The following is a 25,881-nucleotide window of genomic DNA, read 5'->3' as shown; positions in this document are numbered from 1 at the left end:
AGGCTCCGGCCCCAGCGCGGGGTTCGAGCGATGCTGTGACGTTGCTAAGCACGGTTGCTAGGCTCAGGCACACATGTACCAGCTCAACTGCAGCTTTATTACAGGGCAGCCTTCACAAAAAAAGACAGGGGAGAGGGAAAAAAAAAAACAAAACAACCAACCACCCTTGATTTTATATATACACATAGAAATATCTTTGAATGCTGAACCACTGGTTAATGGAGTTTGGCGACAGTGCCACCAAACCAGCTCTCCGCTGTGTGGCTTCACCAAGAGCCACAATTCCTTTCCTTCCTTTCCTGCACAACATTCATGCCTTTGGTATCCAGCCACGCCGACTGTTTGGGGTTTTCTTCTGAATATTGGGCATTGCAGGAAGCCCAGGAAACTGATCTGGAGGGGACAGCAGGAGACCCAAGGAAAGAGAAGTGACATCCCCAGCCCACAGCAAGCAGGGGGGACTGTTCCTAGAGATGAGCCTTGCACACACTGTTTGGACCTGGATTTTGGCACAGGGCCTCCCAGCAACAGGGCTGTGAGATGATGAGCCCAACAGGAACATTTTAAGCAGAGCCAGAGGCTCCAGGTGTTTCCACAGATCCCCAGGACACTGGATGTGGCTTCTCTCTGGCACTGCCTGCAGGAACAGGGACACACACAGCTGGATGCTTGGAATCAACTGTTTTGTCTGGATGACACAGTATTTGTCACCTCCAAGACCAGAAGTACAGTGTGCTTCCTAAACAGCAATAAGTGAAGACTCAGGATGAGGTTAGAGCCATGATGAGTCATTCAGACAAAAAGCAGAGAAATGAACAGGCATTTGTAGAAATAATCAGTTAGTAACAGGGTCTACTTTCATCTGACAGACTGATCACCAATTACCTGTGACAGATCTTAGCCAGAATATTCCCAAGTACATTATCCAGATCCACTTACAAGCATAGTTTATCCTTGTAACGCTTGCTGGAATGAAGATAAGAGAGTTTGTGCTAGGAAAAGGGAGATTAATGGCACCACCAGGCAATTCTTCTGCCATTCAGCACATGGAAGCAAAAGCACAGATACACAACCCCCTGGTATCTCCTCCTGCTCCCATCCCCTGCCAGGCAAAACAGGTACCACAGGGCTTATAAAACCACCCCACCAGCCATTTACAGCAACAGGAAACCAAGCCAGAGTTGAATTCCTTCCTTGCAAAGGACATCAGATCACTCTATTCCACTCCATGCCTTATAAAAAGTCTCATCAGTTCCCTCCCGTGCCTGCTGGAGCATCCATGGAGGTACTAAAGCTTTTGTGATTCATAATTCAGAAATTCCAGGGGTTTCTGACTGCTCTTAGTGGAACTGGATTTCACAAGTTGGGTTTCAAACCAAACCTGTGACCTTCAGAGTCCAAACAAGCCTGAACAACTAATGCCTCCAACAATCCATCCCTCACAAGCAGCCACTCCTGAACAACCTCAAGAATAATGGTCTGAGAAAGTTCACAGGCCCATAATTCCCAACAAAACAGGGAATCTTGTGCAGACAACCCATTACGTGAAAGCATTTGCTCAGCTGAGAGGAGTAACACAGCCATCCCAATATTCAGGCAGAATGGCCTCTTCTCAAGGGATGCAATTTTCTCCCTTCAAAACTTCCTCTTTCAAAATTGTCTCTTAATCAATTTTGACTGCTCCCTCAGTGCCACGACTCCTCTGCATAGCCATTGTCAGCATAATCATAATACCAAGCACTTACAGAGCTATTCCCATCTTCACAGCACTTCACAAGCATTAACCAATTAATGGATATTCTGGTGGGACCTCAGCCTCATTGCCTTTTCCTGAGATTTCCATGCTTGGCTTTCCAGTTGCCCCCCTCTCCTTCAGCTGAACCCCACTGGAGTGTTTTGCATCCCATGTCAATGTGAGCCCCAGAAGTGTTGTTGCATCCTGCTCTGGGAGCTTGCACACTCTTTATCTGAACCCAAAAGTCAGCCTAACAAAATCTGGTTAAAGGGGACCTTGGGAGTGGCTGCAGATCCAGCAGCTCCTTTGTGCAAGACTTCACAAACCCAAACAAATTCACCCAAGGACCACTTGTCCCTTTTCAAAAGGAACTTGAGGAGCAGATTTACAAACCTCTTTTATAACCTAAGAACTGCAGACAGATGCCTTATGGCCTTTACAAATGCACCTGAGCTTTACAGCCATAATATCCTCTTATAAAACCCCACTGGGAAAGTATATACTTATTTAGGCATCTAAACATCCTTGCAAATCTTGCTCCGGGAGTCCAAGACTCAATAAAATGTTAGGATGATTCAAAAGCTTCTTAAAATGTCACCCTGATTTTCTGTTTGCATCTATAAAATGAACCCAGTCAACATTTGGTTTTTTTCCCCATCTTTAGCCCAGTCATCCATCCAAATGATCCAGGGCAGGCGTGTTTGCTGCTGCCTCTGTGAGGCCCAGTATGCAAACCTCCTAAATCTCAGATTTCATTTGTCTCCTAGAAAAGTTCAATGTTTCATCCAGCAGTTCTCTCAGCCCACACCTGACACAAACACTTGGGAAAAGAGAAGATAATTTGATGAAAAATATTTGTACAAATCCCTGCAAACGGACTCCACTCAACCACCACTTTTACTCAGTCTCACTTACAAAGTGCTAATTATTATCTCCAAAACAAATTTTTCAATTTGTATTTCAATTATTTTCCTGCAAAAGAGTATTTGCATTTAAATGGCTTATCCATTGTGCTCAAACACAAACTCATTTCCATCTCAGGTGTTAGGATGACTTTATCTCAAAAAAATATAAGAAAGGTAAAATAAGGTTCAAGGTGAAATCCATCTCACAAATCACCGTGAGGGCCTCATTTAAACATTTCCCCACGATAAATTTTCATTATTAGTTTCTATCCCCTCTGTTACCAAATCCATGTCATCATGAAAAGACTTCAAAGTAGCTGTAATTTCACTTGCTATTATTAGTTATGAAGCTGTGTGTCCATCTGTAAAGTTCAATGAGCTCTCAAGGCCAGGGAGGATGGAACTTGCCCTGAGAGAGATCTGACCTAGCTATAAATCTCAGCTCACCAGTAATTTAGACAACCTCAGTCCTTGAAATTTTCACAACATTAACAATTTCACCATTACACTGACAGAGAGCTGACAGTTTAAAGGGAATAATACAGTGGATATGGATTCTTCTTTAGAACTAAGTCTGCCCTAAGCTCAGAGGAGCTGCAAGTATTTTTTCCCCTCGGCATCATGTTTTGGCTTCTAGCTTTTATCTTTAAAAATCAGTAATCTGCTTATATTTTCATGCATTTATAACAACATGGAAAGCACAAGAGTTACACAAATCTACCCTACACTATAATCTTAGTAGTTGCAGAGGGGCCACCAGTCCTTTTTAGCACCTGGGGCTCAGAACAGAAAGGAGAGAGACAAGAACACATCACAGAAGAACTGACTTCAATTATTCAGCTGATGCCCTAACCAGCAAACCAGCTGTCTCCCAGATCCTTATACCTTCAAGTATTAAAAAAAAAAAAAAAAAAAAAAGAATAAATCCTGACTAAGCAGAGACTCCACTTATGAAAAGCTCTTCACTCTTCTACCACCCAACTCATTTCCCTGCTCTCTCTAAACACACTGTGCATTTATGAGAGGTTTGAGAACTTCCAACAAAACACTTAAACACTTCTACCAGGCACTGCTACTGTACCAGCTGGGACTTGTATTATCACTTGTGAGCTACAAAAAGAGGCAAACAGAAGGCAATTTCACTTGGGAATTTGCGTTGGGATAGAAATTGTTAAAAACGCTTACTCCATGTTTAGTAAAACTTTTTATTGAGAACGTGAGAGCTGTGTAAGTAAAGCAGCGCTGGGCGGCCGGGGAGACATAGCTCCAGCAACCGGCTCACCCCTTCAATAATGTCAAAGCGGCCCTTTTATACTTTTCATACACCCCTTACCCTCAGTCTTCCCTCAGTTTATCGTCGGTTCCCATCCCGCGGGCTCCCCCAGCACCGGTTCCCATCCCGCGGGCTTCGCTCTCTTGCCGAGGGGAACGGTTTCACGTTTCGCGGGCTTCGCTCTGGTACTGAGGGGAATGGTCACGTGACGTCCCCGTTTCGCGGGCCCGCGGTCGGCCCCTCCTCCTGTTTCTCTGACCCCTCTTCCCCACATGCGCGCCCGAACATACACCCCAAACAAACATTATTAAACTGAAAGATACGATCAACAAAACAATAAACTACAATTTTAAACCCCTATTTTTCACAGAAATCAAACTTTTACTTGATTCCATTAGCAGCACTTCCACATTCCCTCCATGAATTCTTGATGCCCTTGGTATTTATTACCTAATGCCCACTTGTCACCTTGAGCAGTCAGTGAGTCACCAGGAGGTGATGGCACACAGAAAAGTTAATAACCTTCACCCTAAGGATTAAAAAAATAGTCACATGCCCTAACCAATAAATAGCTACCAAAGGTTTCTAACAGATTATCTCTAGAAAAAGTGAAACGTTACAATTTTATTGACGTTTTCAGTCCCTTCCCACAGGAATTTCATGTATACAACAGCAAAACCTAAATTCTTCACAGGAAACTACCAGCTCTGTTCTAACAATAAACATCCCTCTAAGTATAATCTTGGCAACTGATAGATGCTCTGAAACTACAAACCCTGATTTATTTTTATCCTCTTCTAATCCAATTCAGAAAAACTCTCGTGCTAGGAACCAATCTGCCATGACTTGTGCAGAAATCTACCCCCAAGCTGCAAGGGATCAATCTACCCACATGCAGAGTCCATTTCCCTACAGTTTCTGTATCCCATGGCCTCCATCTATGTATAACTAACAAAAACTCCATTTATTTTCTTTAACATTATGTTGTACTGTTTTGTTTTTCTTTTGCCCCGTTCATTCATTTAAAACCTCATTTTCACCCCTAGACATATTCTATTTAATCTTAGTTTTTAATCCCAAAAGCAGATCAATACCTTTCTTCTCCAATCCACATTGCTCTCAATCAAAGAGTTAACAAGGGGTGAATTGAATCGACTTGTAGGTCCAGATTGGGCATTTTTTCATAAAAAGCCTCATTTGCTAACTGCAGTCACGGAAAAGAAGGGAAAAAAACCCTCCCTGTAATAGCCCTCAGTATTAGATCCCTGGGAAAAATAAAAGCAGCATAATTTATTCTTTCATTTAAGACTGTAACAGCACTTAGCAGGAACAAAACACAGATCCTTCCATAAAACAGGGTTTTTCTGGAGCACTTTAAATCCAATGAGATGAAGTTGCTCTTCCCAAGATGAATTCCTTCAGCAAGAACCATCCCAGTTGTCTCTGAAAGGCAGGAGCAGCCCCACAGGCTTCTCTCTCACTCCTGAAACCTTCCCAGGGCGATGGAAGCAGCACTGGAAGCAGAGATCACCCAGTCCCAGGTAAGATCCTGACTCCAGAACCTGCAGTGGTTTCCCAGTGCTTTGGCTCTCAGCCCTCATCAAGCAGCTTCTTGCAGCATGGAGACCACTCCGCACCTTGTTCTTTCAGCATCAGGCAGGTTTTTTCTTAAAAATCTTTTCATTAAAACACCCCACCAAAGTACAGAAATGCCAATACAGCTGTTTTTTTAACATTCTTTGAAGGGCTACTTGATTTACATCCCAGAAAGGGACCTGGAACCCTCAGAGAAAGGAGGAACCCTAAGGGGGCTCAGCATCCAAGGGCTGCAGCATCCCTCTTGGATCACACCAGGACTGCTGCCTGCAGGGGTGGTGTCAAACACAGCACAACAAATAAAGCCAAAACACCATCAGGGACAGATCCCCTATCCTTCAAATGTTTGTTATTTTCAGCAGGTGGACATTATTTTAATAATAACAGACTGAGTTCTTCTCCAAATGGTGCTTGACTTTAATGGAACCATCCCAGGATGGCTGCTGACAGATGTCCAGAGTCCACAATCAGTGCCTAAACCTTTCCCTAATGGACAGAAAACAACAATAGAGGGATATAAACAATATGCTGCAGGATGCAAGCAGCAACTTTTCAAATGGCTTCAGCTTTGGAAAAGCACCAGGCTTCATTAGCCTTCTGAAGGAGAAGATTTCCTTCCTGGGAGGAATTTTTTTTTTCTTTCTTGCTACTATTACTCACTGTATCAAATGGGAAAGGAACACTAAATTGTGCCTTCATTATTGAAGAAATGAGCTTCCATTACCTGTGCCTTCAACATGGCTTTAACTGCTCACCACGGTCAGACCAAGCCTCTAACAAAGGGCCAGACCTCCTTTTGTCCTCCTGCAATGAGGATGCTGCTGGTGGTAATGGGGTTCTGGAGAGGTGAAGGAGGCAGAACTGGGGAGCACACTGACACCCAGCACATCTCCAGATTTGCCAATTGCCAAGTCCAGCTCTCCTGCAAGATGCTGAACTTCCCAGCCAGCATTGCTCATTTCAGTGAGAAACCTTACACAGGATTACACCAGGAGTTTGGAACAGTGATGGGAGAAGCATAGAGAGGGGAGAGCTGTGACAATGGGTACACAATTGCACGTCAACACAGCATCCCCCTCTCTGAAGCTCCTCAGACAATTTTTTTTTAAAAAAACCCCTCAGACATTAAGGAAATTCACTCATCCTGCTCTGTCAGGCAAGAGGCTCCATCCCAGGCCCTCTGGCTCCAAAAGCAATGACACAGATGCCATACAAAAATATTTCAAACTCTGCATTCACTAATTTAACTAAAAAAAACCATAAATTGCTAAACTGCTGATAAATAACAGGCACTGTAATTAAGAAATGAGTTCTCTATTTGATCTCTGCCATCTTAAGACATTCATCCATAATACATGGGGTCCTGCTGGCTTTCCACTCTGTAGACAAGAAGCTGAAGCTCACACAATTTAAGGAACTTTTTCAAAGCCAAAATGTCTGTGGCAGGTTAAAATCTGAAGGTCCAGACCATCCTTTCTGTCAATACCCCACTTCTGCTAAAGATCACCATCCAATTCCCTGAGGTTTCTAGCAAATTCTTGTTCTGCTCCTGCCTCCCCATCTCTGCTGGAGCGATGCTCTGGGTTTCAATGTCCTGCTGCAGCCTTCTGATAAAAGGCACAAATCTGAATATAAAACCTGTACAGGTGATACAGAAGGATCTCAGCAACCTGGATTTGAGCATCATTTCTGATTTTTTTGGCCATCAGTACTTTACTGGAAGTTCAGTAGCAAACAGACAACTTTCACCTCAGACTGGCATTCACAATTAATCCCCAAATGTACACGAAACGGTTTAATTCACTCCATGCAATCAAGGGAGAGAACCAAGAGCATAAAACCTGGGTAGCTAATCAACTCAGCACAATTTGTATCTGCTGAAAGCTTTTCACAAACATCCTAAGATCTCTCTGCAGCATCAATCTGGAAATCATTTTAGGATCTTGCAAATTCCACTTATCCTCATCTTACAGCCAGGGAAGTGAAACAGGATGACTGAACTCCTGCAAGGATCTCCCAAGTGCCAACAGCCATGGGAAACGCCAAGAATTGGGCATTAATGACTTCTGCAAGTCAAGAGAGAGTGTGAAGAACAGGGGAGCCCTGAGCCAGAGAATCCCCAGTTGGGGTTAATTCTCTAGCTGGGATTAACTCAACTTTTCCAGTCGTACTTGTACCTCCCCAGTACAACTGACTGGGCCAGGACTGCCAGCCTGTGACTGGGCTTTGCTGAAACCTCTTGGTCCAAACCCCACTGAACTGACAACTGAGAAGCAGATGAATTCTTCCCACTGAGGCAGGGGGATGAAGCCCAAACAAAACCATTTCATTAGGACAGAACAGACTGGCCCAGGTTTAACATTCCAGGGAGCTGATGCAAGCCAGAGGCCAAAGGAAGCAATCTTCTTTCTTTTGTTTTAAAATGTTCTGGATAAAGACACCTTTATTTGATATTCATTGTTGTTTTATCTGCCTCGAAAAGGGAGCTGCAGACATTTTGATAAATGGATTGAGGAATCCTTCAGTTTCAGTGTAACTCCTGTAAAATCCTTCCCATCCGCCAGCACAGACACAGCTCAGCCCTGTCTGCAGAGAGATAAAATCTCCAAACATTTCCCTCAGACCCAGCAGCAAGGCCTTGCTGGGCTGCTCTGCATCACACAGGAACACACAGGAGGGAGAACACCTACACCCTGTGCCCAACTCTGCTCCCAACCTCCTGCCTGACCTTGGGCAAACCCCTCTGCATCTCCTGCCTTCCCTGCAGCACAACATCTCAGTCCCAGGCTGCTCCTGCCCTCTGCTCTCTTGGAGGGTTAATACTGAAGCAGGAGCAGCAAAGCATCTTCTTAAAAGGAGGGAAGAAGAAAAAAAACATTTCCAAGAGGACACAGGACGCTGTCAGTTTCCTTCTGGTTACAGACAGAGAAGGAGCAGCCTTTTGAGGGTACCAAGAATTACAAAGGAGGAAGCCCAAGAGCCAGCAAGGGTTGAGGTACAAATCACCCCAAGGGTGAGGACTTGGCTAACCCAGCTCAGCAGCACCCATCCCATGGCCAGACTGATGTCCAGACAATACAGAGCTGTTTTCTGGTCACTTTTCTCTGTGTTGCTCTCCACCCATCTTCACAATCCTCCAGCACTCAGGAGTCACATCCAGTACTGTTGGGAGTTTGGGGTGAACACTGAACCAGGCAAGAACCACTGCTCATGAGGCTGCCAAGTACAACACCCTATAAACACACCAGTAAAGCTCTTTCTTCATGTCATTTTCTGCTTCTTTCAACTCTCCAAACACCCACTTCCCAAACCTAGATTGTCACTTCACTTTCAAGTAGATTTTCCCAGTCAATAAGGAAGAATTTTGGTTTTTTCTTTATTACTCCCCTATCACACATCTCCCTGGCAACCGCAGCTGCTCCAGGGGTCCCATTACAAGACCCTTCTCTTCCAGTGATGGTCATAGATCAGCTCTCCCTCCTCTGCCATTACTTTGGCCTCTTGGAAATCACCAGCACCAGCAGGGCTGACACAGTCCCCAGTTCTCTTCCCAGTGCACACAAAACCCAGGCAGTTTATCACTAGAGTGGTGATGCCTGTGTCTCATACAGATAGGGAATTACTGCAAACACTACTGCAAAGGATGGAACTGGGGAATGCACCTGACATCAGGAAAATGAATGAACACCAAACTGAAGCCACACCCTGAAGTCACATTTAAAAAGGGGAGGGGAAACCACTCCAAAAAACCCTCTTTTTGCTTTCATGCAAGTGAGGTATAGAAAAGATTGCATGCAAGCTCCCTGCAACATTCTGTCTCCATTCTGGCTGGCTGTGTCCATGGCAGCAGCAAAGAGACTGAAACAGACTTAATTTGATTTCTTTAATCAATGGGATTTTCCCAATTACAGATGAACCACTATCAGATCAGCCTGGCACTGCATAACACACCAGAGCCACACACATTTTGCCAGGTACTGCACTGGATCATGGCACTGCAAGGAAAGGACATTGATTTCCAGAACTCTGCTGTACCTCACTCCCTTGTGTCCATACAGAAAAGGTGGGTGCTACTATCACTTGTTTTAACCTCTGTGCATTGATTTCTATGACAGCAATGCCAGTGCTGACTTCTCCAAGGAAGCCCTCAGAAATAACCTTATAGTTGTGCTGCAAGACCTCCCACCAAGTCACTTCCTGCTCCTTTGCATGGATTTAGGAGGTACCCACTGCTGCCCAGGAAAACCTGTTCTCTAGAGCAGGGATACTACAGGGCATCACCTGAGCCTGAAACCATCTTGGCAAAAGGCATTTCCACTGGGATCTATAGCAGATTGCCTGGAACACGTTCACCACCCCATCCTGACATGAGCCTTCTTTTGACAGAACTCCCAGACAATTGGAAAGCAGCCATCCAGGCTCAGCTGAGCATCCACCTCTGGACCACTGCAGGCTCAGCTGGGGACCAGCACCCACCTGAATACAAGATTTCCCTGGGAGGGACCTGACCTGACAGAGACTGAGCTCAGAGGCAAGGAAAACCTGAGCCTGGATTTTCCTCAGCAGCACTGGGAGGCCATGACAAAAAAAAAATGAGCACAGTGACAGGCAGTGGAGAACCATGCAGCAGAGGAAAGCCTCCCCTACCCCAAATGCTGACTCCCTGATCAATACAAAGAACAAGATATCAGAAGTGGCACTGCCTGCCTGCAGTGCCACAGCAATAAATAACCTTCCTACCAAGGGATCCTCTTCCCCCATCCTCCCCTACTCACTAGGATGGGCACACACTTCCATCATCCCCCTCTGACCATCCCAGGGCTGCTGCCTTTGGAGGAGCAGGAAGCAAGCTGGATATTGATGTTCTTCATTGGGAACTCCCAAATGTGCTTTCTGTGCTCCCAACCCCTCTAAGGACCAAGAACCAGCCTGGCCCTAAGCTAAAGAGCTGAGCCTCCCAACCATCTGCAGCCTCGAAATAAATGACTCCTTCCCAGGAACAAAAGGCAAGACATGAATGAGTATGTGGGAATCATTCATTCTGTTTAGCACTGAGATCCCAACTGCTTCCCTGGTAGTAGGACTCAGATCCAAACAATATGCCATAAAATACTGCAGCTTCATCATATGCCACAATCCAACGTAATCAGGCTGGTGACTCTCCACTTTCCTCCCTCCTACAAGAATACATTTAGCCACCACTTGGGAGAATTAATATTATTTTTTTTTATGGGTAAGGGTGTAAAAACAATAAAACATTCAGTCACCAAGTATTTCACACTGAAGTTCATTTTCAGGCACAGTAAGTGCCTCCGTATAACTCTTAATTCTGTGGAGATTCAAGAGAGCAGAACAAACCAAAAGGATGATTTACAACAGAAATACATCCACACAGGTCAAAATTCAGAAACAGCTTCTTGCTCCTCCACTCTTCAGAGGAACAGTCTGCCAAAAATTATTTTCCATCAAGAAAATACAAAATTACAATGGCTTGAAATTGATGAGACCACGTTTCAAGCCAGTGTATTCTTTCATAACCCAGTGCAAAACCACAGGCTGATTAGCAAAGCACAGCATGTAAATAATGGGATCAGACCCCTGTTAAAAGAGGCCTCCAAAAGCCATTGCAGATGTGCTTATCCACACACACCTGGCCAGTACAGGAGCCAAACAAACACCCCTTCTCATGCCCATGCATAGCTAAGTACCCAGGAGGAAACAGAAAGGAAAACTATTCCTGTTCCACCTGTTCTGACACTCAAGAAGTACAATTTCAGACTCCTGTCCTCATGCAGGATTTGAGAGGCCATGCACAGATCCCAACTGTCTCACAGCTGAAGATAAATTCCTCTGCAAATCTGAAAACATTACAAAATCACTCCTGCACCCTTGGAACTGAAAAGGGGAACTGTACCAACCACGTCCTCTCCCCTCACCCCCCCACACCCAGGGTACGAGGAAACACCATCCCTACAGCTCCATCAGTGCTTTGCACAAGCAGCACCAACATTATCTTGGCTCCAGACACAGCAGCACCTGAGGAGAGCTCCTGCTTTGTGCCTTTTCTTCAGGAGGACATCACTGGGTGAGGGGACCAGTGGCCCAGCAGAGGTGCTGGGATGTGATGTGCTGGGATGTGATGAGCTGAGAGGAGGATTTCTGTGTAAAGCTGCACACAAGCTGCACACACACAGCTCTGCTGCCACGCCATGGGGACTCCCGGTCATTGCCACCTCCCGGACCCAGGAATGGGCCAAGTCAGAACTGGAGCCTCTGAGGAACTCTGCTCTACACAGGTTGGTGATTTGCTCAGCGAAGGTACCAGAAGGTCCAGCCCAGCCCAATCTTATTCCCCTAAGACCACCACGGACTCTGAAGGGCAGGCACACTCACCCCATGCACATCCCTGTGTCCTGCATCTCCAGCACTAAGCACTGATTGCAAAGTTGGGCTCTTGCTTTGACAGTTCTTCACTAGGATTTGAGAATTTGTTAAAAAGCAGAGCTTGGGAGAGGAGCTGGTGACCAATGTCTTCAACTCCAAGGCAAGTATACATCTGGTGTCTAAAAGGGTTTGGAAGATCATCTGCTTACAAAGAAAAAAAAATAAATACAGAGCACCAACCTCTGGGTGAAGGATCCAGAACAGACAGTACTCTAAATGCAGAGAAGGGAGCTGAGGGCCTGAGAAGAAAGGATTAGATACTGAACAAGCAGGTACAGAGAGAAGCCTGAAAGATCTCGTATGAATAAGCTTCAGATAGCTTAGAAGAAAAAAGCTGTAAGCCCCTGATGTAGGATATCATAGATTTAGGTATGCCTGCATTGCTCTGCTTGAATCCAAAAAGCACAACAGAAGCTGCTGGAATGGTCTCCTCTTAGGCACAGACTTCACCTCAACTCCTGATGAAAAAAATGAAAATATTCACAAAAAAAAAAAATATTCATCCTTAATTAGGACTTGTAGGTTGTTCGGGTGGCTTTATACCATTTTCCCAATAGACTCTTCCAGTTAGCAAAAGACTCTTCAGGTCCACTGCAAGAGTACTCAGGGGGAACAGCTAATACTTATTCTGGGTCTTCTTAGGGGAAATCTGCCTTACATAATGAAATTCACCTTCACTCCAGATAATAATAAAGTTTTCCAAAAAAGCCAGCAGGAAACCCAAGCAGGTTTTCATACACCTCAAACACACATTGCTCTATCCTGAGACACAGCAGAGCAGACCAATGACACTCAGAAACTCTTGGAAACTGAGGCACTGCACGGTGTTGAAAGCTGACACAGCCAACACTCATCTCTCCCACTCTTCCCCCTCCTACACACACATGCAGTCCCTAAATATTTGGTCTCTGTACCAGAAATAAACTTCAGTCCTCAGATACGTTTGTGCTACAAGGGCAGCTGCAGAAACTAAGGCGGGGACATGAGCAAAATCCCCCCCAAATTCAAGCCAAGCTTTTGCTGTCTTTCAAGCCAAAAAACACATATTTCACACACAAAAAACCCATAATGCTAAAGCCAAAGAGATCATACAGAAGAGCATCAACTTGAAAGGAAAAAGGACTAAGAGAAAAGTGGTTCTACCTTCATGCAAAGCATCCTAAATCTATTTTGCCAGCTCTGGGCAAACACTAAGGTAGTGAAATAACGAATTAAAAGGCAAGGGAAAGACAGAGGGGGAAACCGTGGTAGCATTTTTCAGTCATCTTGCATATCAGACAGCAACTGTGCACAGAGCATCTGACCCACCAGAAAAGGGGAATGAGATCAAATAAAGCCACCTTTTATTACCCCATCGCTTAAAATTGTTGCTCCCAAAGGATAGAGAGGGAAAGTGTCTTGTACAGGGCTGCAAAGGGCTGAAGAAAATATACTGCTTGTTGGACACTACAGAGAAGTATGTGCTGACACACACGGTGTCATCATTCCTCCCCTTCCCCCCCAAAAAGAGGATTAACAGTGGTCCTTTGATCTAAGGAACAGGAAGAAAAATGCTCCTAAAGTTGCCAGCTTTCTCCATTCCACTCACCAGTCACCGAGACAGCCAGCAGCCCCACGGAGAGCAGCAGCACCCGGCTCCAGGAGCTCACTTCCAGCGTCATCACAGCAAAGATCCCCAATTTTCCCCAGTTCCTTCCAAAGCTGCAGCTGCATCCCGGCTTGTCCCATCCCAAGGAAGGTTGCATGTCAAAGGGCAGGAAGAACGGGGCGTGCTGGGGGTCGGTTGTTGTTGTTGGGTTTTCTCCCTTTTTTTCTTCCCCTTTGAGATGGGGATAGTCCTCAGCTCGGCTGGAAGGAGAGGAGAAAGGAAAGAGGGGGGGAAAAAAAAGCAGGTCAGGCTTCTGATTTTTATTTTTTCAGCCCAGAAAAAAAAAAAAAATCCCACCGCATGGAAGGCTCTGAGCTTCTGCAGCTGGAATGAACCAAGTGTGGCAGCAGCTCGGGGAGAGGAGAGGCAAGGAAAGGAGCGGAGGGCTGGCTTGTCCCTCCCGGTGGCTGTCTCAGAGCCAGCTCCTCGGCATTAGCAGCACACAGTCCCCAGGGATTTATACTTTTTTATTAGCCACTTGATTAATCGTTCGCATATCTCTGCTCTCCTCTTCACTAAATCCTGGGGAGGGGAGAAGGGGACGGATGCTGTGCTGAGGGGCTGCCACCGAATAGAACTGCCCCAGCCCAGCACAATCCTCCAAGCAGCACCCACCCCAGCAGAACCAACAAACCACAAACTGTGCTTTAGGATTGTATTTATTTTCAAAGACAGACTACAGGTTTCTGGTGTAGGATGAAGTCCCCCATTCTGCATGGAGCACAGCACAGGATGGATATGGACACACACACACACACGCAGCATCTCTGCTATTAAGACATCTGCCAGAGCAATGCAGCTCCTCCTGGAGCATCCCCCACCCCTTCTCCCTGCCTCCGTAAACAACTTGATGATATCGATACAATTTTTATGATTAAATAAATTGTTACAAACGCGAGAGATCACAAAAGAGCTACAGCCCAGTCTACAACCTGTTCCCTCACAGCATGGATCCCAGCAACAGAGCAACACCCTGACACTGGTGGGACTGGTCCAGGGGAAGGTATTTGGAGATGGGATGTGCCAACCGTGCCTGGCTGTGGTGCTGCTGCCCCTTCGCAGGGCTGAGGAACCGGCAGTTCACCCCCACCCCCTCTCCCCCCCCCCATCCATCAGTACATTTGTCCCTGTAGCTGCATACAAGATGGGGAAAAAATGCAGTCAGTTAAAAGCACATTCAGGAACTTAATTATCTTGGTAATGATGCTCAGATCTATGGACAAGAAAAACAACCCGAACGTGACACCAAAGCTAATATATAAATAATAATAATAATTTTAAAAGGCACCGTCTAATGTCCTCCCCCCTTCCCAGCCAAGAACCTACTTCTATGTTTCCCTTTGGTATGGCAGGCAAGGAGCAGCCCCTCTCCCCAAAACACCTCTCTTGCCTGCGGAGATCGGGGTGTTTACCCCACAGCCCCCTCGCCAGCCCTGACCCCTCCTTTTTTTCCACCCACTGCCCGCCCCTCGCTCCCCCCGGAGGGACGCGGGGACGGAGCCGGGGTTCGGGGGGAGCCCCGGACCCGCCGCTGCCCGCCCCGGGCCCGAACCTCCGAGCCGGTTCCCCCCCGGCCCGCCCATCCCGGCGGGTGCCTCAACTCGCCACCCATCCCCCTGCCTCGGTGCTTTGCATTTGCTGCAGTTTCTTGCAGCAAAACCCCCTTCTCCTTCGGTCTTGTTCCGGTTGCCTTGAATGAGCTTATGTGACAGCTAAAAAAATTATATCGAGGGCTTGCAAATCTGTCCCTCCACCCTCAAATCAATCCTCTTGCTCACTCACGTTCCCCGTGTCCCCTCTGCATTTCAAATCCTTCCACTGCCTACATCGTGAACCGATGCCAAGAGCCAAGGCAACCAGGGCTGCTACATGAAAGAGTTGCTTTATGTCTGTTGAAACTGCAGTGTCCTATTCAAACAGACCTTCTTGGTCAAAGGCACCGCTCCAAAAAATTAAAGGATCCGCGAGCAGGGTACCAACACCACCGCACAGCTCCATACATCGGTTTTCCCCTCCCCCAGCCAGCCACCCACCCCCCAGAATCCCCCAGCCCCAAATCGCATCCAGCTGGAGCTGTGGCTGGGTTGCTGCACACCAGCAGGGCACGGCTCGCCCTGCAGCACCGGCACTCCACAGGCACAATCAAGTCATTGAGGAGACACAACCCCACTTTATTCCTGCCTAATAAAATCGTATCTATTTCAAATCAAGGTTTTCCTCCCCAGGAAGTTTCCTTCTCAAAGCCTCCGAGGTTTAGGGTCTAATTCTCCCCCTCTCCCCCCCTCCCCCCCCAGAATTACCGCATTTATTTGCTAAACGGACGAGACCGGTGGGTACAGCAGAAACCACCGGTGCCATCAACCTCTTTGGTTACAACCCATCCCAACCGAGGAGGCGGTTCTGGTTCCCAGCACTCACTCCGCTCCTCACCTTGCAGAAAAACCTCTCTGCGAAACGCGAGATCCCGTCCTCAGCCCGAGCACCCACGGGGGACAAACCCCGCTCGGCACTGCCACCCGCAGGCAGAGCCTCCCCGCTTCACCGCCCCGCTTTGCAGACGCTTCCCCGGCTTCCTTACGTTCCATTTATCACACGGGACCTCGGGTCACCCTCCCTGCCCACAGCCCGATCTGGTTTGGGATGCCCCCAAATAAAACAAATAAGGGCGACTGCAGCATCCCCCGAGCTCCGGTTTAACCCGGGAGCAGCTCCCGAGCTCAAACCAAGTGTCCTCAAGGCACCTGCATGGAGGAGGGGAAAGAGACTGGCAGAAATTACTAAGGACTTACTAACCGAAGTGCCACAGCCTGGTTTCCCATCTAGTTTTGACAGAAAGCCACATCCAGAGAGGTTTCCTTGTCCTCCCTCCTCCATGCATCCAAAGAACACAGACAGTGCCCTGGCTGACAAACACAACCCCCTGGGTGGGAAGAGGAACTGTAAGAAGACATCACATGGGGAAAATGATCATATTCCCCCAAATTTTAAGTACCACAATTATTAATTTGGCATGGGGAAAAAAACACCCAAAAGAACATATAAACTGCCACACCATTTATTGCATTTCTTCTCTCTTAACCACATCTTATCACTGTTGGGAGGGACAGAAGGACATTTATCCAGGCACAACCCTGAGTGAAGATACAGCTATGAATAATACCTCTATTAGCAGTGAACTGCAGTCACTATTTAACTTACATGACAGGACAGTCCAGCCCTGGATTATCTGAAAGGAGCTAAGTACAGAGCCAAGATCTTGGTGTACAAGTGTGATGATTTGGTAGCAAAGAATTCCATACACAGCTGTTGCAACTGAAGCTGTGCACATATCTTATGTTTTAAAACCACTTTGCCTTGTATTTTCATACTGAGATCAAGTTCTACAGCACCCAAAATGCCACAAAGGATGCTGAAAAGAAATAGTACCCAAAGTAAAAGTCTGTGGGTGTGGTGATGAAAGGTAAGTAAGCTCCAAAACTGAGAACCAATTTTTTCCATGGCTGTGGAAGGGGGTTTATAAGGTGGCTAAAGATTTCTACTGCCCACTGATGCGAGGAGAAAAGTTTCAGAAACACAAACTGCCTGAGAAGGGATGAAATGTGCTGCTAGACAGGGCCTGGACAGGAATGCTGCTGCTTCTCCTCCTCCTTGGGCTGTGGCAAAACAAGGTTCTACAGCAAGAACAGTCTGTGCTGCTTCCCCACACAAGGCCTCTGGTTCTTCATCTCAACAGAAAGATAAAGCCTGAAGACAAAAGGAGCAGAGGGACAGAGGGACAGACATGGGATGCTCCTGTATGGGGAGGCCGGGAGAGCTGAATACTGAAGGCTGGAGCTTATTCAGACATTTATTCCAGAGAATGCTCCCAGCTGCAGGAGGGGACAGATCGCTGCCATTTCCTTTCCTGATGCTGGAAGCTCAGTGGAAGTTTCCAGCTCCTGCCCTTCCCAGGGTTCCGTGGTTGCCACGGCTCTGCAGAACCAACACAAACCACCCCTTCCAGAGTGACCGTTGCTGAATGCAAAGAGCCTGAAAGATGCTTCCCGGGAAGGTCAGATTTTCAGCTCCAGTAGTAACGTCAGAACATCCATTCCCACTGGGACCTTTCCCTAGGCACATCTGGATCCACCACAACACCCCCCCGGATGGCTTGGACCAGGTGTGCCACGAGATCTGGAAGCGTGTCCAGGGGCTCTCGGAGGGGCTGCAGACCCCAGCTCTGGGACCCCTCCTGCACCACGCTCTCTGCTCAGACCTGGCAGGGACCCTTCAAAGAGGCAGCACCAACTCCCAGAGCAGGTGAGTGATCTCCAAGTGCTGCCCAAGCTCTTATCAAAAAGGCTTTTGCTGCTGCTTCCCATTTCACCCCTCTCCAAACCAGACTTCTGCATCCTGCAGAAACAAAAGCCCGGAGCAGAGGGTGCATTGATTTCTGTCTGACAGCCTCCTAATGAGCCAAATTATTCCCACTTTTCCCACCATAGCCAGTTCTCTTTGGGAGAAGTGTGTCCCACGAAATCCGACTACTTCAAATTCTGAAGCACCATAAGCAGCTGCTGCATTCGCTTCCCTGCAACATTTAAAGAAAACCAACCACACACACATCAAAATATTTACAGAAAGAAGTGAAAGCAGCATTCAAAGGAGCAAAATCGAAAATTAAAGTGTTATAAGGAAGCTACTGTAAACAGCTGATCTTTACAAAGAGAAGCCGAATTTAGCACAGAAAAATTTATGCCAAATCATGTTTCACAGGACAAATAATGATAAGAGAGGGAAGTATGCTCTTCAGATTAATAGGGTAATATTTACTGTATGCTCCCAAAACAGGAAAAGCAAAATTTACAAATCTAGCTGACAACCAGCAAGCCTCAGCACATGTCCAGTTCTTCAAGTCCAAACAAATTATTGTGCAGCCCTGGCCCATCTTGCTTGGTACATGGAAAAATGTAAAGTTATTTCATCCTCAAAAAGCTAACTTCACAGGGAGGAAACAGATAATTTTACAGATAAAGACCTGGAGGCACCAAAGTACCTAACACTTCCAGGTAGAAACTTCAGAAATGGTGTCCTGGCTCCTTTGCTTTCTTCTCTATATCCTAAATAAGTCAAATCTTAAGACTCTAGAGAATAAATGCAGGAAGAGGAAACAGATTCATCAAAAATAGCCAATTACCAGGTTCATCAAGAACAGCCAATGAAACCCATGGAGTTACACTACGCTATAGCAGCCCATCAAATTATCCAGCCAAATATCTTTACAAATATCTTTACAATTAGCAGGTGCTCAGCCAGCCACACATTTTGGTCCTTCCAGTTGCCTCTGAGTGTGCAGAGCTCAGCGAGCTGCTCTGAAATGGAAGGAATTCAAGGTCAGGTTTCCACCTTTGAGGCAGAAACTTTCATACCCTACCTTGGCTACCTCTTTATTAACTCCTGAAAGAGAAATGAAGCAAAATCCTTCAGAATATGCCAACTGTCAATAAAGGTTCATAGAATCATAGAATCATAGAATCATAGAATCATAGGGGTTGGAAGGGACCTCGAAAGATCAAGGTTTTACCCCCACTCATCAGCTGCAACAGCATCAGCAGCCAAAGATAACACAGGACCTAGCTCAATGTAGCAATCCTTCATAATTTTAACATTGACTTATGCAAATTGCTAGTATACTCATTTCAAAATACATCTGAAATCTTTTGGACAAACAACCAGTTTCACCTTCCTGGTTTTGTTTTGGAGCATTTGGATACAGAAGAGCCAAAGTTACTGAGACCAGGCAGAGCAGGTGGTGACAGGAGGAACCTCTTCTGCTGAGAATGTCACCATTTAACAATATCAAAAAGCTCACATTAATATTCCATGAGGACAAAGCTTCACAGGCAAGCATCAGAGCGAGGAGCATGACATTTGCAAACGTATTAAAACACAAAACTCCTGTCTCTAATGCATGAGTCCAAGAGAGAGCAGAAGCAGAGCAGGCACCTCAACTCTTAGGTCTTTCTGGTGCAGTCAGGGCACAAAAGCCAAAGCTTCTGTCAAGCACTGAGAGGACCCAAAGTGCTTCAGCCCTGAAGGTTGAAATCACATAAAGCAGAAAGTAAAAAAAGTTTCTCCCGCTAGGGACCCTGAGACACAAGGCACACAACCCAGGAAACTTCCCTATCCAGGTCATGGGGTTTAACTTATAAGATTTCACAGAAAACATGAAAACCACCACAGCCCACAGCTGTGTAACCGAAGTAAGAGTTCTCCACAAAATCTTGTGAGGGTAACTTCAAGAATGATTACCAACTGCTCTGATACTATGGCAGAGAAAACCATTTAGTTCTGCCTGGTGGCAAGCACAAAGCATGCTCAGCTTGTTCTCATCCACTGCCAGCAAAGAACCATCACGTTTGACACAAAAGTTTTGTTTACAATCAAAATATACTTTAACCCACAAATATTTTAAGCATGTAGCCTATAATCATTCTTTGCACACCTATAATGCTGTCACTCCAACTTCAGTTATTCTTGAATAATTGCATTAACCAAGTTAAGATTATTCTGTTCTTTCCCTTTGATGTGGTTCTTTGGAAAGGAACAGTGTCAAAGATGAAATTTTATTCTTGTTAAGAAGGAATCCTTGAATCTTACACAGAACACTAACGAGGCAGAGATGCCAGGGATAGGGGGTGTCAGGACTCATTGTGAAGTCAAACCTCCCTTTAACAGCAGCTCAATTCCCCTTTCTTCCAGCAACTACTTGCTAGATGAACCACCAGGACTTCAAAGCATATACAGAGCAATGATTGGAAACAGAGAAAGGGAGATGAAATTAAGAGCCCTCTGTGATGCTCAGCTTTCTGCCAAATCCCTCATCACGGGCCTGCGGTGCTCAGCAAAATCCCAGAAGAACCCCAAGGGGCTGGAGGATGGCAGCACCACGGGTACCCAGAGCATGGAGAGCAGCAAGGCAGAAATGCCATTTGTACTGCAAGCCCCAGACACTGCTAAAGCTGCAGAGAATCAGGTAATGGCTGAGGAAGCCAAGGTGGTGGAGTACAAGCAGAAAAGCCCCTCCAGCTCTGCCAGCAGCAGCACAGCTGGGTCAGCAGCAGCAGTAGAAACCCAAGCTGGGGGACAGAAGCAGCAGCTCCCACCATTTGCCAAGATTGGCTTCAAAACTGATTCTGATGCAGTCACAAGGGCACTGCAGAATCCAGGTATGGGTCTGGGCATGGTCCTTGAACATCAGCTGGTAGTCAGAGGAAAACTAAGCTATAAACCAGAAGCTGCTGAAAAGCAGATGGCAGGGGCTGGGCAGGCAGCAGCACAACACTTGCTCTACACTGATGTCCTCTCCAAGCTTCATGTAAGAGACTGGAAACTCCTGAACTGTTCTTTCCCATTCACAAGTTTGCATTTATGCTGTGATGCTGGGATCCTCCTTCTGGCCAGCACCCACCCAACATCCTTGTCCCATGCTGACATAGAGTAGACATAGGAAGATCATGACCATGGAGATTTCTGTATTTGGTCAGTATTTTTTAGAAACTAGTCTTTTGGGCTGTTGGGGGTTTCATTGTTGTGGGGTGTGTTTTATTTGGGTTGTGGTGGTTTGGTTTGGGTTTTTTTCTTTTTTTAAATGATGAATTTTGGATTTAACAATGAATTGGGGTGTGAGATCCTGATTTCCATTGTATGGATAACTACATTCCTTGAAGTACCTTAAACAGGCAAAACAAGTGCTACATGTCCAGATCTACTGCTTAAGCTTCAGGACCAGATTTATACAGTCTGGAGATTTAAGACACAATCAACTTATTCTCTGTTGTAATTTCCTTATCTTAGAGAGTTTTGAACTCTGGGCAAAGGTTCTCAACCTATTAGTATGATTCCATTCATTCTCAGCTCAGGAATTAGCTTTATTCCAGGCCCTGGGGGTCAGGGTTTAACAGCCCTAGAAGTGAAGTTCAGCTGCCAATTGCTGAGGTTGGGACTCAGTGTTGCAGAGCTGTAGCCTGCAAACAGAAGATATCTCAGACACACTTTGTTTAAAGGCAAAGCATGTCCTCCTAATTGCAAACGTTCTGCAGATTAATTAAGGGAATCCATGTTTATTAGTATCCATAACCTTGTTTTGTTTTACAGTCACTACTGCAACATCAGATAAAAAAAGTGCTAAATACAATGCAAGCACCTCAGGCTTTTCTACTACTTCAATGACCACAGGATTAAATCAGCTGGTGTGGCAGAGTCTGAATTTCTCTCAGTTTTCCATCTTTCCCAACAACTCAAGTTTTCCACAATTCCAGGTAACATAAAAGAGCTCCAGATGTTGTGAGAAGAGAGGAGAACTCCTCCGGGCCTTGGGGCACTGCCTGCTGCCATTCTGACAGCTGCTTTCTGATTTGTAGGGTAGAGTAAGAACCCAGATTGCCATCCTGCTCCAGTAAGTGACATTAAGTGGCTTGGGGTCCATAAACAAAGCTTTAGCAGCACATCTAATGCCTTCCTCTTGGCTGGTTGTAAAGATATCCAAGATGATGTATGATAGACACAAATACTGGATGTTGACCTCTCTCAGCCTTCATCAGTTGCCATTTGTAACTGGTATTTACAAATATTTTACCTCGTGTTTACCAGGATTTTGACACCATGATTCATTACAAAGACATCAGGTGGCTCCCTGCTCCCAGCCTGGGGTGGCAGAACAGGACCTCACAGCAAAGAGAAAAAAGCCAAGATTTTGGCTTTAAGGGTAGGAAGAAGCCCAGTGCTCAAACTGAAAGAAACAAAGAAATGAATACTGGAAATGCCACGTAGCCATGGCTTTCTATGGGCTGTGCTCCCCTCGTTCCCTTTGATTCCACCTAAAAAAACCCCACAACAGAAGCAAAGCTTTGGTTCTCTAGCAGGGCTCAGTTCATCCCAGGGTCTCTGAGGTCTCAGTCATAGGAAGACAAAGCCTTTTGGCCAAAGCCAAGATACACATTTCTTACTAGCTGATTTCTTTGAGCAAAATGTTCCCATTCAAAGCTACACAAAAGTAATTACTGAACCAACTGGGACTGTTTTAAAAAACCATTCCTTGCGTGTGCTTCACAGGGTCCGTACCACCCGAGACCAGCGGCCCCATACCAAGCTCTGCACCCATCCTTTGGATGCTTTCCCAGGCAGGTGTGTGTGATGGCTATGAACAGGTTTTCATGTGCAGAACATGGATGCTGAGCACAAAAGGTCACTCAGAGCCACTGGGGATGTGCCCAGACTGACACTGGTGCCATGGCAAAAACAGCTTTGGGGACAAGATGCTGAACTGCTATAGGTTCAGGCTATAGCAGGCTGTAGGTTCAGGCTATATTAACCTGTATGGGTTAATACAGTTCACTGGAGCACTGTGTGCTCCCAATAGCTCTAACTGGAAATATTTATTGCCTATTTTCCAGTTTTGTATAAAAATCAGAGAGACCGTTGTGCATGGAAAAAGAATATTTTCAACAAGTCCACATCCCTTTCACAGCTTGTCAGTATTCCTGTCTGCTTTCTTTATAAATGCCCTTTTTTCCCCCTCCCCAGGTAGCTCCCTACAGCCCCCAGCAGGTTTTCCAGCCCCCTTTCAATCCTGCACTGAACTACATCACCCTGGTTCAGCCCGGGTACCCCTACAGGCAGAGGACTCCGACACAGCCCAGCAACCTCCCGGACCTGCCCCCAGTGCCAGGAGAGGGGATGCTCTACCCTTTCTCCTCTCCCTACGGGTATGGCAGGTTTGCTTTCTGTTTTTTCAGTATTTTAGTGACAGTTTGCTGGGTGATGTGAACCTGCACGGAGCTGAAGAGTTAAACAGGAGTTGGGTTTCCCAGTGACGTTCTTAGCATCTGAACAAAAGGTTTCCCCTAAGGTCTAAATTCAAAAATAATCTTGATGCAAACCCAGAGTAATTATTTGGGGGTGAATGAAGCTGAAGCACTGTGCTACAGTGGTCTCCTGCTCAATATGATGCATAAAAAGGATATAAACACTGAAGTTAGCAGAAAAGAAATGCTTCAGCGTTTGATAGAAACCAAAATATTTTGACACTGTTAGAATGAAATTAAAGGATTCATTTTGATACCTTTCTGTAAAATTGTTGTTAAAATCAACAAAATCCAGGGATATGGTAAAATAATCTCCAGAGATTCCAGTTCTATGTCTCATTTTCCTTTAAATGCTTATGGGGTAGACAGGAATAGCACGTACTTCCCCCTCAGATCACCTTCCCAGAAACCATATCACACATCAAATAAAAGCAGATAAATGCTTCTAAGAGCTCCATTATTAGGAAGAAAAAGAACTAATTTGGAAGTTAGATGTAACTTCCTGAAGCTTGACTAAATTTAATTTTTTATTTTAGGTTTAGTTCTTCTACACCTGGAGGAGCTGTGACTACTACCCTCAACTACTTTTCCAGCAAGAGCTATGTAAAATTCTAAGTTAATCCAGTTTTCTTATCCCAGTATTCAAAGAAAAACCTGCTATCTACTTTAAGTCCTAGGGTCCTTAATAGAGATTTCATGTTTTCCCCAAAGTGAACATTTCCATTTAGAATAATCCCCTCTGATTTATATGGTAAGAAACAGCTGCATGACAATTCATACGGATTTTTTTAGGATGACAGGAGGTGTTTTTTTGTTATGGAAGATGGAGAAAAATAATAAACATGTTTTATTTATGACAAATGCCTGAGCTATGCAGAATTAAGCATGGGTGAAATAAAGACAGTTGATAGAGAAGATTCCTGGCCACAGATTTCAGATTTAGTTAATTCTGGTTGCTTATTAAAAGACAGTAACACAAATACATTCAGTAGGGGTGGGAGAGCTCCAAGCAGGAGAAGTTCCTGTTATTACCTCAAACCCTAACCCTAATCCCAATGGTAATCTCATTTTTACTGCTAAAGCAGATCAAGTCATAAAGCTTGTGTTGAGAATCCCTTTTAACTGTTACTCCTTGGCTATTTGACTCGGGAGTTCCAAAGCTCTAACTTTGGAGAATGAGCCTTTGCTCCTGCAAAATAACTTCTGCATCCCCTGGAGCATCAGGGCAGCAAAGCCTCCTCCAGACACAGCATCTTTCCATTCACTGAGCCTTAGACTTGGGCCCAGACACACACCCAGATTGTTTTATGTACTGGGAGGAGAGAAAACATAATTCTCATAACTGAAAAAAAAAAAAAAAAATTTAAAAAATCAGCTGTTTCCTCCCTTTCATGCTGTTTAATGCAGACAGTACAGCTTAGCTGTGCAGACTTTGCTAAACTAGCAAAGAATTCACATAGATTATGTTTGCTCTTGTAAGGCTGACAATCTTAGTGATCCTTCAGGTGACATTTTGCACATTATAACTGGTTTACTCCTCTTTCCACACTGCATCAGCATCTATTTTCAGTTGCCCAGATGGCTGAGGTGATCCAGGGTAATTTATAATAGGAAATAGATGCCTTGGCAAGACGTGCTCACTGCCCCTTTTTTCTCTCCACATCCTGCTGTAGGCCAACATTTCAACTAAGGTCAATTAGACAAGCAATTAGGAACCTCTGGTGTTTCCACAAAGCATCAACATTCTTCACTCTCCTTGCCTGGTGGGTGACAGGTTGGTAACAAACCCAAAGTACAGCCAGGCAGCCAGGAGAAAGCAAAGCCAAAGCCCAGACATTACCCAGGGAGCTCAGTCCCAGTGCCCACCCGAGAAGGTCGGGGTTGGTTTGGGCACTCAGCTCTGTTCTGTCCCCCTTATTCTCCCTTTCTTTAAGCAGAACAGAAGCTTGGGGTTTTCTGCTGTTGGATTCGCTGGCTGTTTTTCCTCCAATATTCTTAATGCAATTAGCATAGCAAGATAAAGGAATCATCAAGTCCTTTTCCATTTTTCCTCCTTTATAAAAGGACTGATGACAAAATGGGAATCAGAATCTGTATTGAATTACATTTGCCACAAAAGAGTTCATTAAGTAATAGTACGTAATAAAAATTGTCTGTCAACTTGAAAGATAGACCAAATCCACTTAATGGAACAGCTGGGTATTTTCTGGAGCACTCTATAGCTCATAAACAGTCAATATGAGCAAGGAGAAAGCCTGAGACAAAGGGAAACAAACAGTTTCAGATATTAGCACATGAAGACAGTTTCAAGGCTCCTGATTTCCATGGGATCCAGTCTCTGCCCAGGGTACCCTGATTTCCTCCTCATACCAACAGTGGCCACAGCTCTTTTTGCCAGGAAAAGGATCAGGAGCCTCAGGGTTTACAGACCATGA

The 25,881-nt window shown here is 45.6% G+C and overlaps 2 protein-coding genes across 4 annotated transcripts in view; one reads left to right on the top strand and one right to left on the bottom strand.

The window, feature by feature from the left end:
• CSMD2 (CUB and Sushi multiple domains 2) overlaps positions 1–15,990 on the bottom strand; it is a 233,022-nt gene extending 217,032 nt beyond the window's left edge. For both annotated transcript variants that reach the window (XR_011730472.1, XM_071767651.1), the window contains exons 1-2: positions 15,902–15,990; positions 13,542–13,801 (exon numbers count right to left, since the gene is read on the bottom strand). Coding sequence is in view for 1 of the 2 variants with exons in the window: in XM_071767651.1 (XP_071623752.1) it covers positions 13,542–13,801; positions 15,902–15,906 (265 nt within the window). In the remaining variant the exon portion in view is untranslated. The remainder of the gene's footprint in view (positions 1–13,541; positions 13,802–15,901) is intronic.
• Positions 15,991–17,541: 1,551 nt separating this feature from the next.
• On the top strand, positions 17,542–24,361 carry C24H1orf94 (chromosome 24 C1orf94 homolog). Of its 2 annotated transcripts, none has more exons than XM_071767972.1 (6): positions 17,542–17,900; positions 20,343–20,809; positions 21,738–21,901; positions 22,695–22,766; positions 23,166–23,356; positions 23,983–24,361. In XM_071767972.1, the coding sequence occupies exons 1-6, from the start codon at positions 17,638–17,640 to the stop codon at positions 24,059–24,061; spliced, it is 1,236 nt and encodes a 411-aa protein (XP_071624073.1). In that variant the 5' UTR covers positions 17,542–17,637; the 3' UTR covers positions 24,062–24,361. The 2 variants fall into 2 exon arrangements, with proteins under 2 accessions (XP_071624073.1, XP_071624076.1); XM_071767975.1 differs by having other exon boundaries at positions 17,547–17,900; positions 23,166–23,347.
• The last annotated feature ends 1,520 nt before the right edge of the window (positions 24,362–25,881 follow it).

Source organism: Heliangelus exortis, chromosome 24 (assembly GCF_036169615.1).
Source record: "Heliangelus exortis chromosome 24, bHelExo1.hap1, whole genome shotgun sequence".
NCBI classification, from domain to species: Eukaryota; Metazoa; Chordata; class Aves; order Apodiformes; family Trochilidae; genus Heliangelus; species Heliangelus exortis.
Note: the sequence above shows the minus strand (reverse complement) of the source record. Positions and strands in the feature narration are given on the sequence as shown.

What these genes read in the sequence shown, in the direction of transcription:
- C24H1orf94 (XM_071767972.1), top strand. Translation starts at nt 17,638, where the DNA reads ATGCTTCCCGGGAAGGTCAGATTTTCAGCTCCAGTAGTAACGTCAGAA. An exon ending in AGCACCAACTCCCAGAGCAG is followed by an intron (nt 17,901 to 20,342) that starts GTGAGTGATCTC and finishes CCTTTCTTCCAG; the next exon opens with CAACTACTTGCTAGATGAAC. An exon ending in TCTCCCTACGGGTATGGCAG is followed by an intron (nt 23,357 to 23,982) that starts GTTTGCTTTCTG and finishes TTTTTATTTTAG; the next exon opens with GTTTAGTTCTTCTACACCTG.